The sequence below is a fragment of the Mustelus asterias genome, chromosome 14, assembly GCF_964213995.1.
Source record: "Mustelus asterias chromosome 14, sMusAst1.hap1.1, whole genome shotgun sequence".
In the NCBI taxonomy this organism is placed as follows: Eukaryota; Metazoa; Chordata; class Chondrichthyes; order Carcharhiniformes; family Triakidae; genus Mustelus; species Mustelus asterias.
Window position 1 is genome coordinate 87,190,560 of NC_135814.1, and position 12,250 is coordinate 87,202,809.

General features: G+C 44.9%; 1 protein-coding gene across 1 annotated transcript in view; it reads right to left on the minus strand.

Annotated features, from left to right (window-relative positions):
* Nucleotides 1-12,250, minus strand: part of LOC144503844 (spermatogenesis-associated serine-rich protein 2-like) — a 150,929-nt gene that overhangs the window by 45,010 nt on the left and 93,669 nt on the right. The window contains exon 7 of the mRNA XM_078228806.1: nt 9,059-9,194. Within this exon, the coding sequence (XP_078084932.1) occupies nt 9,059-9,194 (136 nt within the window). The remainder of the gene's footprint in view (nt 1-9,058; nt 9,195-12,250) is intronic.

Consider the following 12,250-nt stretch of genomic DNA (forward strand, 5'->3'; position numbering starts at 1 on the left):
AGCTACAACCCCAGGGGGAACGGACAGGTAGAGAGGGAGAACGCGACAGTCTGGAAGGCCGTTTTACTAGCTCTGAGATCTAAAGGTCTTCCAGTCACCCACTGGCAAGAGGTCCTGCCTGATGCACTACACTCGATTAGATCACTCCTTTGCACAGCTACCAATGCTACCCCTCATGAAAGAATGCTTGTTTTCCCCAGGAAGTCCTCCTTGGGGACCTCACTACCGTCGTGGCTGACGTCCCCAGGCCCTGTCCAGCTCCGGAAGCACGTGAGGACCCATAAGTCGAACCCCCTGGTCGAAAGGGTCCAACTCCTCCACGCCAACCCCCAATACGCCTATGTGGCATACCCCGACGAGCGGGAGGACACGGTCTCTATTCGAGACCTGGCACCCGCAGGTGCCCCAGGACCACTACGACCCACAATCCCACACCCCCAACCCCCAACATTGTCCATACAGCACCAGGGCCACAGCACACTCCCCTAGCCCCCGTATACAGCATGCCTGAGCCCCAGGAGCCGCCACTACGCACCCGACAATCTGAAGGGACTTCAGATGACTCGAGTGACTACGACCTGGCGCCTGAACCAACACCGCGGCCACCTGAACCGACACCACAACCGGCACTACGGCAGATCAAGCCCCCAGAGAGACTAAATTTGTAATTCTGTAAATATCGTTTCACCCACCTCACCCCCGCCGGACTCTTTTTTAAACAGGGGGTGAATGTGGTAAACCACTGTTAGCTTATTACCTGTATATGTGACATGCCTGGACACATCCCTGCCGGCCCTACCCTAGACTCCTCCCCCCCTGGTCCAGGTATAAAGGCGACTGCTCCCCACTCCCCTGCCTCAGTCTGGACCAGTTCATCGGCATGGGTGTGCTCCAAGTCTTTTGCTAATAAAAGCCTATTTGTTCTTGCATACAAACTAGTCTTTGCTCAATTGATGGTGCATCAGTGACCACGTGAGAACGTGATGACATGGCGATATAGGGGGTCATGTGGCAATAGTGCGGGAGTCATCCCTTTGATCTTGGACAGAACACAAGTACTGTAGCTGTGACCGATGAGTTTGGTAATAAACTAGCTTTATTGGCATTCCTTGTTGTTGGTGTTTTGACAAGCCTGCAACATTTGGGGAGGCGATGGCCTAGTGGTACTTTAACTCGTCTATTAATCCAGAAACTCAGCTAAAGTTCTGGGAACCTGAGTTCGAATCCCACCATGGCAGATGGTGGAATTTGAATTCAATTTTTAAAAAAATCTGTAATTAAGAATCTACTCATGACCATGAAACCATTGTTGATTGTCAGCAAAACCCATCTGGTTCATGAATGTCCTTCAGGGAAGGAAATCTGCCATCCTTACCTGGTCTGGCCTACATGTGGTTAACTCTCAACTTCCCGCGGGCAACTAGGGATGGGCAATAAATGCTGGCCAGCCAGCAATGCCCATGTCCCACGAATGAATAAAAAGAAAATTAACATGGAGGCTTTGGAGAGGGTACAGAAAAGATCTACCAGGATATTGCCTGGTATGGAGGGCATTAACTGTGAGGATGGGGTTGGAGAAACTTGGTTTGTTCTCACTGGAATGACGGAGGTTGAGGGGCGACCTGATAGAAGTCTACAGAGGCATAGACAGAGTGGATAGTCAGAAGTTTTTTCCCAGGGTGGAAGAGTCAATTACTAGGGGGCATAGGTTTAAGGTGCGAGGGGCAAGGTTTAAAGAAGATGTACGAGGCAGGTTTTTTGCACAAAGGGTGGTGGGTGCCTGGAACTCGCTGCCGGAGGAAGTAGTGGAAGCAGATACGATAGTGACTTCTGAGGGGCATCTTGACAAATACATGAATAGGATGGGAATGGAAGGGTATGGTCCCTGGAAGGGTAGGGGGTTTTAGTTCAGTCAGGCAGCTTGGAGGGCCGAAGGGCCTGTTTCTGTGCTGTAATTTACATTGTTCTTTATGAAGTCAGGAGTTGGCAGTATGGCACAAGGACATCACTGCATGGACCCATTTGTCTTTGACGAAAATATTGTGCATAGTTGGGAAAGTTCCAGAAGGAGTGGCATATTTACTGTGGTGCGGCACTCTCTGACAAGTCAAAGAAGGTGTAGCTTTATACCCTATTAAACCTTGCAAGCCCAAAGCTGTCAAAAAATTTGAGTCGTTTCTCTTCCAGACAGTGGAGGAGAAAGAAGACCACGAGATTATCCTGAAAGAATCTGAGAGCATTTGCCTCCCGGTAAAATTCCTAATCCTTGATAGACATGTACTCAATTCCAGGAACAACCACACTAAAAATACTGGCATAGAAATGTACATTTGGAACTCTCACAGAAGACCTAATCAGGGATCGAGTAGTTTGTGGAATATATAGTGATTTAGTCCGCAAGCAGCTACTGCAAGAAAAAGACTTAATGTTACAAACAGCCATCAAAATCTGGATGCTAAACGAACAATCTGAGAGACAAAGCAGAAATTTTAGGTGGGAAACCAAAGTATTCGCAATGCAGGGGATGGTCTGTTCCAACTGCAGCAGCCAGCAAACCATAGCAGCCCTCCTCTGCCACCAGCAACCTGGCTCGATCCTCCAGAGGTAGAAGCATCAGTTTAAATTTTTAAAGTTTATTTATTAATGTCTCAAGTGGCTGACATTAACACTGCAAAAAGGTTACTGTGAAAATCCCCTAGTTGCCACACTCCAGCATCTGTTCAGGTACACTGAGGGAGAATTTAGCATGGCCAATCCACCTAACCAGCACGTCTCTCAGACTGTGAGAGGAAACCGGAGCACCCGGAGGAAACGCACGCCAACATGGGGAGAACGTGCAGGCTCCACACAGATAGTGACCGAAGCCGGGAATTGAATCCAGGTCCCTGGCGCTGTGAGGCAGCAGTGCTAACCACTGTGCCACCATACTGCCCAAAAAGGTGCATGAATTGGATTTTAGCCAAAGCAGTGAAACGGAGCTTCTAACAACATTCCATTGCGACACTGTTAATGTCAGAGGAAAGAGTGAGACCTCAACATTATTAACAGCAACGCCAGACTTAAAGTCAAAATTGGTGCAGTAGTGAAAGATAATATACTATCCAGCCAAACGTTATAGGAAGTAGATGCATGTGCAGCACCAGATCCCAGCACCCAGACACACCTCATGGCATATGATGGACAAACAATCCACACTGAAGGTGTGGCAATCCTCCACTGCACACAGGGAAATTTCATGTTCCACAGAATTGACCAGAATGTAAAACCATTATTAGGGCTTCAGGACAGCATCACATTGGGGCTCATTCAACTTGATCCATGCATGTTTTACATCTCCAAGCCCAGAGATGACGACATATAGGGATCTCTTCAACTGTGATATCTTTGGTAAGTTATCAGTTGTATATCACATGGGACTGGATAACTCGTTACCACCAACAGTCTGTGCTCTGAGAAGAGTAGAAATGGCCATGAAGCTGAAAGTCATTGATGAGCTCCATTGATTGACCACACTGGATGTCATAACTCCTACAGCAGTGATGGCTGTGGTAAGGAAAGATGGCATAGTCAGGATATGCATTGACCCAGTGCACTTAAACAAAGCACTCCTCAGGTCACATCAACCCATGAAGACAATGGAATCGGTGATTGCCGACATACCAAATGCCCAAGTGTTCTGCAATCTCGATGCAAAATGTGGATTCTGGCAGATCCCATTAGATGAAGAATCCTCAAAACTAACCACATTCATGTCACCGATAGACAGATATCGTTTCCTCCATAAGCCCTATGGGTTCTCCACTGGCAGTGAGGTCTTCCAGCAATGCATGGAGCAACACTTTGCAGGCCAACCTTGCATGATTACTGTTGATGACATCCTTGTTTGGGAACATGAATGTTCCTATGCTGGAACATGATGCATGTCTTTGTCTCGTCCTTGACAGAATCAGATCCATACACTTAAAGCTGAACCCTGCAAAATGTAGATTCAGAGTCAACCAGGTTCCTTAAGTGGGCCATTTACTCACAGACAATGGTGTAAAGCACGATCCAGACAAGACAAGGGCTTGTCAGATGGCCATTCCTGTGGACAAGCATGCTTTACAACATTTTTCTTGGTATGACAGATTATCCTTCTCAGTTCATTCCATGTTATAGTTAGGTCACTGGACCTCATTGTCCTCCACCAGGATGTCAAATGATGCTGGCAAGCGCATCACACAACAGCTTTCAACAGACTCAAACAAGTGCTCACAGCTCCACTGGTGTTGCAATACTTCGATATTTGAGCACCCTTATATCAACACACACTGCCCGGCACAGACTTGGCACAGTCTGCATCCAGAATGGCACACCAATAGCCTTTGCTTCAAGAGCCCACTGACACTGAGACTCATTGTGTAGACTCATCGAAAAGGAACTCCTCGCTCTCATCTTCACCTGTCAGAAATTTCATGACTTCATATATGGTCATCCTGCAACTGTTGAAACTAATGATCAGCTATTCATAACGATCTTAACGAAGCCTCTCCACACTGAATCTGCAACCATGACGCTAAAATTGAAAAATTACAATTTCAACATCGTCTACAATCCTGGTAAGGAGCTATACTTGGCTGCTGCCCTCTCTCTTACCCATTACAGACCAAACAGATCTTGAAATAAAGGTTGACATTATGATAATAGAGGTGCTGTCCTCTCATCAAACTCAGGAACTTAAAGACATTTTACAGGTGGTCATCACATACAGACAACTGCACAACATCACCACGAGGGGCTGTCCAGAATCCTCAAGGGAACTTCTGCATGAGCTCCGCACATTCTCCACCATCAGAGATGAACTAACCATACAGGGTAGACTGATACTGCATGGCCAATGATTCATTATCACGACTGCTCCCCAGAGGTACCCCACACACAACAACTGCACTAAGAGCACCCTGGATTGAAAACAACTAGATGCAAGGCCAAAGAATCACTGTACTGGCCCTCCATGAATGCAGACATGGAAAGGGAAATCTCCAGATGTGCACTTTGCAATGCACTCAAGCCACATCAAACAAAAGATCCGTTGCATGTGCACAAGGTCTTGGACCTCCCATGGTTGTTCACAGCAGCTGACATCTTCGAGTGGAATGATAAATAGCATTTATTGACTTGTATTCTGTGTGGTTTGAACTCGGCTACCTGCCAAACAGGACGCGTTTAGCCAGAAAGACGGTTGATCAGCAATGGGAGACGTTTATGAAAATAGTTCATGACTCACAACAGCGATATATTCCAATGAGGAAGAAGGATTCTAGGAAGGGGAAAAGTCAACCACGGTTAACCAGGGAAGTTAAGGATTGCATTAAACTGATGGAAAAAACATACATTGCTGCAAGGATTAGTGGTAAGTCAGAGGATTGGGAAAGCTTTAAAAACCAACAAAAGATGACCAAAAAAATAAAGAGGAAGAAGATAAACTCTGGGGTTAAATTAGCAAGTGATATAAAAACAGACAGTAAGAGCTCCTTTAAATATCTACAGAGGAAGAGAGAGGCCAAATTGAACATAGACCCTTTAGAGAATGAGACTAGAGTAATAATAATGGAGAACCAGGAAATGGCAGAGGAATTAAACAAATACTTGTGTCAAATACTTCATGGTGGAAGACACGAATAACATTCCAAAAATACTAAATAATCAAGGGGCAAGAGGGGAGAGGAAATAAATAACTATCACTGGAAAAAAAGTACTAGATAAACTAAATGGGCTAAAGGCCAATAAGTTCCCTGGACCTGACGGGTTGTATCCCAGGATATTAAAGAAAGTAGCTACTGAGATAATTGATGCACAGTAGTAATCTTCTAAGAAACCTTAAATTCTGGAAAATTCCCAGAGGATTGGAAAACTGTTGGTGTAATACTTTTATTCAAAAAAGGAGGGAGACAAAAAACAGGTAACTATAGGCAAGTTAGCTTAACTTCTGTCATTGGGAAATGTTACAGTTCATTATAAAGGATGTACTAGCAGAGCATTTAGAAATACATAACATAATCAAACAGAGTCAGCATGGCTTCATGAAGCGGGAAAAAAAACTAACAAATATGTTCAGCGTGTAATTGGGAAGGCAAATGGAATGTTGGCCTTTATTTCAAAGGGAATGGAATATAAAAATAGGGAAGTCGTGCTAAACCTATACATGGCACAACTTAGACCACATCTAGGATACTGAGCAGTTTTGCTGATCAAGTAGGATGCTTTGTCCAGAATGGTTTCGGGCCTTTTTTGAGTGTTGTTGGAGCTGCATTCATACAGACAAGTAGAGAGTATTCCATCACACTCCTGACTTGTGCTTTGTAGATGTGGAAAGACTTTGAGGAATCAAGAGTTGGGTGATTCCCTGCACAATTTTCAACCTCCAACCTATTTTCATTGCCACTATATCTTTGTGACTGGTCCAGTTACGTTTCTGCTAAGTGGTAACCCGCAGGATGTTGAAGGTGGGGGATTCAGAGATGGTAATACCATTGAACGTCAGTATCACTTACACCACCCACTCCCCCACCTCCCCCACCCCCTCCCTGTGTAACCTATCAAATCCTTTACTCACACATTAATCTTCTATACTCGAGAAATTCTTCCTCCTTAGCACTCTTTTCATTAATATATGAACCGTTGACTTTTGATTGAACCATTTTAAGAATTTCATAAACTCTATAGAATAATCGATGGTCATTAGTATAAGTGTGTGCATGCCTATAAAGCAATGGGCCGCGATTTTACCGGCCCATCGACGGGCAAAGTGAGCCGGTAACATTGTGTGAGAGCCGAGAAATCAGGATCACACCCGATTGCTTGCCTCTTGCGGTCTTACCGGAACCGGATTTCCAGCGCGGTCACATCTCGCCCATTCTGGCGAGAGGCTGATTATAATATGTTAATTTATTCAAATCTTCATTTGCATGTGCTTAGCAAGCCTGATGCTCAATCGTCCGGGGGTTCACTTGTCTTTATGGCCTCGTCAGGAGAGGTTCTCTCTGACAATGTACCCGAACAGGTGCCGGAGTGTGGCGAGTAGGGGATTTTCACAGTAACTTCATTGCAGTGTTAACGTAAACCTACTTGTGACTAATAAATAAACTTTTAACTTTATTTATGCCCTCTGCTACTGGTCTGGGAACTGGACAAAATACTTTCTCTAGATCTATCCTATCGAATTCCTTAATCACTTTAAACACCTCAAGCTTCTGAACATTCGGGAATAAAAGTTTACACCAGCTGTCCTCACAATGTAATCCTTTCAGCGCTAGTGTCATTCTGGTGAATCTATGTGGCACCTCCTACAAAGTCAAGATTTCCTTCCTGTGGTCCCGAGGCTGGAATTGATTGCAATATTCCAGAGGGGGAGGAGCAAGTCTGACCAAAACAGCTGGAAGGTCTCTGCCTCAATTTTGAATTCCTGCCTTTTGAAATAAACACTGGCACAGTGGCATAGTGGTTAGCACTGCTGCCTCACAGCGCCAGGGACCCGGGTTCAATTTCGGCCTCAGATGACTGTCAGTGTGGGGTTTGCACATTCACCCCGTGTCTGCGTGGGTTTCCTCTGGGTGTTCCAGTTTCCTCCCACAGTCCAATTATTTGTGGGTTAGGTTGATTGGCCGTGCTAAATTTCCCCTTAGGGTCAGGGGGCTAGAAGGATAAATATGTGGGGTTACGGGGATAGGACCTGGGTGGGATAGTTGTCGGTGCAGGCTTGATGGGCCAAATGGCCTCCTTCTGCACTGTAGATTCTATGATTCTATAACATTCCATAAGCCTCTTCGATTCTTTTTGTACCCATGCGCTAGCTTTTAGAAATCTATATACAAGGCCACCTACATCCTGTTTACTTCTCCATAACTCCATGTTTCATAATATTAAGCAAATATTCCAATTTGTCTTTCACAGGTCCAATCTGGTTCAAATACTCATTCAAATTATTAATATTTTCATCATGAGATTGCATTGGATGTCTTGTGGTAGTGTCCCTATCTGTGGACCAGAAATTCCAGGTTCAACACCGAGACTTGTTGTCCATGGGAAGGGACATTTATAACAGGGTTAACTGGGCTGATAATCAGCTTGGGAATCCTTCCACCATTATTCTCCAAAGTGAAAAATAGTGTGAAGATATGCTTAAAAAAGTGAGATTGTATTAAATGTGATTTTCTATTATCTGGAAGTGTAGAAATAAGTTTAATCCTCTACGCTTTTCTCTCATGAGGATACTATCTTGTATGGATGCCACTCCACAATTGCTGCTCACTCTCAAGGAGGCTTGGTAGTGAGTGTTCATGGGTTATTCAACCATGGAATATCCAGGGCTGAACTGCAGCCTGTCTTATCCTAACACAAACACACACTGTGGCTCACAGGACAGTGATCACCAGGAGGGGCCTAACCAAATCTCCCCCTCCCAATCACAGGGTCACCAATGTTGTTACTGCTCCAATTACTCCCCAGCTGAGGTGCTTAAACCTGTGACTTCACAATTAAGCTTAACCATTCGCATCCCAAGTAGATTTACACCACAATGAAGTTACTGTGAAAATCCCCTAGTCGCCACACTCCAGCGCCTGTTCAGGTACACTGAGGGAGAATTTAGCATGGCCAATGCACCCAACCAGCACATCTTTCAGGCTGTGGGAGGAAACTGGAGCACCCGGAGGAAACCCACACAGACACAGGGAGAACATGCAAACTCCACACAGACAGTGACTCAAGCCGGGAATTGAACCCGGGTCCCTGGCGCTGTGAGGCAGCAATGCTAACCACTGTGCCACCAAGTCTGGCTGTCTCAACAATTCAACTGGATCAACTTGCTGACACAGTGGGGAGTTGCAGTGCAAACTCATGAATTACCACAGCTGATTTAAACAACATCAAACTATTTCATGTCATGAGTTTTGAAATCTAGGGCTATAATTTTGCAATGGTGGACGATAATGTATTACATGAAGCAAATTATTGACAGGTGCTCTTTTTAAAATCTTAAACCTTTCCTTTGCCATATATTAAATTTAGAATCACTTACCAGGCTTGCAACTCTGCAAAGGTAGCCTTGACTTTCTTCACAGAAGCATCCATCTCCTCTTTGATCAGGAGTTGGTACCTGGTCAAAGAGACAGTGCATCGCTGTAGGTCTTTCACTGATTTTTCGATGCTTGTACCTGTTTAGAGGCACACAAAGTTCAGTGTCATCATTAGATAATACCTTCCCTTTTTTTGTCGGGTAATTATGAATTGTGTCTGTAACAAATGTGGTTGTAGGATTATAGTGAATGTAATTCTTCACTCTGTCATTGGCCACCGCTCTGAGTAGATACATAAGCAGCTCTTCAACTTTCAGAGAAAATGAAAGAATGCAACTGAGAGTAATTTTTTTGAACATTAGAAAATTTCAACAACTGCACTTATAACCGTCACCGAGAAGTGATTTGTATCCCAAGCCTGGCTTGGGTTCAGAGGCTCATTCAGTCCATCAACAATCTTTGCCAATTGAACTCATTTGCATGCCCAAATTAGTCTTTCCGGAGTTAATTTTAATAATAACTTCTGGGCGAAATGAAGATATATCTTGCAGACGTCAATTTTTAAAGAAATTATTTGACTGTGGCTTCATTACAATTCTTCATTTCCAATCTGTCCACAACGCATTCATAAAATCATAGACTCATAGAATCTCTACAGGGCAGAAAGAGGCCATTCGGCCCATCGAGACTGCAGTGACTTTCCTACAGAGTATCTCACCCAGGCCCATGCTCCTGCCCTATCCCCGTAACCCCACATAGTCAACCCACTAATCCCCCTAACCTACACATCTTTGGACACTAAGGGGCAATTTAGTGTGATCAATGCACCTAACCTGCACATCTTTGGAATGTGGGAGGAAACCGGAGCACCCGGAGGAAACCCACGCAGACACATGCAAACTCTGTCACAGACAGTGAGCCAAGCCAGGAATCGAACCCGGGTCCCTGGCACTGTGCGGCAGCACTGCTAGTGATTGTGCCACCTTGCCCAAATTTGACTTCCCGAAGTTAAACTTAGTAACGGCCTTTGGATAAAATGAAGATACACTGTGCCATCCCAATATTACATTTATCCTGGAAATGTCACTTTGCTTTGGTTAGACTGAACCATGTGACTCTTCATGCACCATGTATGGATGGGCACCATGCACCGATCTGTAACAAACCAGCCCATTCATTCAATTCATGCATCAGAATGGGAGAATCAAAAGTCCTATTTATTGACTCCACTGGATAACAACGTAAAGGGACTTCTTCAATAGGTATTCAAAATGTAAAAACAAACCCAGTGTCCACTGACAAACTTTGATTTCTTTGCATTATTATTTCACTCCCTCTTTTCTGTCGTCTCTATGGTCTCTGCTCTGCCAGTACCATTCAAACTACCTACCAGTAGGGGCGTATATAGAAAATACTGTTGTCTTAAGGTCTGTTCCAGGATACAATATGTGGGAACTCAAATCAAATCAACTCCACTGGAAAGTTTGCTTAATGCTCCAAACTTAATGCAGCGGTTAAAATATCAGCAGCATTATTGCCAAGAATTTCTGCTTTGCAAGCCAGACTTCTCTGCAAGATGGTTTGAGGTTTTTTTAAGGTAACAATATCATATCTATCCCTACAAGTTTTTACAGTTATGATTTGAAGCCATTCAAAAAGACGATTATCATGTGAATTATTTAAAAGAATCAGTGAATGGTTGCAGCATGGAAGGCTATTCAGCCCATTGTATCCATGCTGGCTCTCTGTAGAAGCAACTCTGCTAGTCCCATGCCCCCCACCTTCACTTCATAATCCTGCATTATTTTGGCTTCACATGATTATCCAATCCTCTTTTATGGACTCCTTTGAATCTGCCTCTACCACACTCTCAGGCAGTACGTTCCAGATCCTAACCACTCACTACTGCAAACACGGTTTTTCACATGTCACAGTTGTTTTCTTTGCCAGCCACCTTAAGTTAATGCCCCTTGTTTCTCCATTCTTCCATCAATGGGAACAGTTTCTCCCTATCTACTTTAACCAGACTCATGATTTTGAACATCTCTATCAAATCTCCTCTTAATCTTCTCTTCTGCAAGGAGAACAACTCACCTTCAACAATGCCCACTGGGGTTGGCACAGTGGTTAGCACTGCTGCCTCACAGCACCAGGGACCAGAGTTTGATTCCTGGTTTGGGTCACTGTCTGTGTGGAGTTTGCACGTTCTCCCCGTGTCTGCGTGGGTTTCCTCCGGGTGCACCAGTTACCTCCCACAGTTCTAAAGATGTGTTGGTTAGGTGGATTGGCCATGCTAAATTGCCCTTTAGTGTACCCGAACAGACGCCGGAGTGTGGCGACTAGGGGACTTCATTGCAGTGTTAATGATGTAAGCCTAATTGTGACACAAATAAATAAACTTCTTCAATCTATCGAAAACTGAACTGAAATTTGTTTTCCCTGGCACCATTCTTACGAATCTTTATGCGTCCTCTCTAAAACCTTGACATCCTTCCTAAAGTCGGGGGGTGCCCAGACTTGAACACAGTCCTGGATTTGCCTCTGGATCAGTGACACTGTGTGTTTACCCACTAACTTTGCTCTTTCAACATCTCTGACTGTGTCACACCTGAACTTGGGCTTTGACGACCGACTTTGTGGGTGGCACGGTGGCACAGTGGTTAGCACTGCTGCTTCACAGCAGCAGGGACCCGGGTTCGATTCCCAGCTTGGGTCACTGTCTGCGTGGAGTCTGCAGGTTTTCCCTGTGTCTGTGTGGGTTTTCTCCGGGTCCTCCGGTTTCCTCCCACAGTGCAAAGATGTGTGGGTTAGGTGGATTGGCCATACTAAATTGCCTCTTAGTGTCAGGGGGACTAGTTAGGGTAAATGCCTGGGCTTATGTGGATAGGGTCGGAGTGGGATTGTAGTCGGTGCAGACTCGATGGGCTGATTGGCCTCCTCCTGCACTGTAGGGTTTCTATGATTCTATTTAACGGTTGGGGCTATGACATTGGGCAGCATCCCAGGTGGGAAAAGCAAGGGTGGCTCGCCGGCAGCATTACCAAGTCTTCCCACTGTATTTTTGAACTCTTTGCCAAAAGAAAGTGAAGGGGCAGGTCCCATGCCATCAGGCGAGTGGGGCGGGCTCTGAATGAGACTGCCCCACCAGCAACTTACATTTTTAAACCTGATTTAACCTGGGACAACCCCAAATC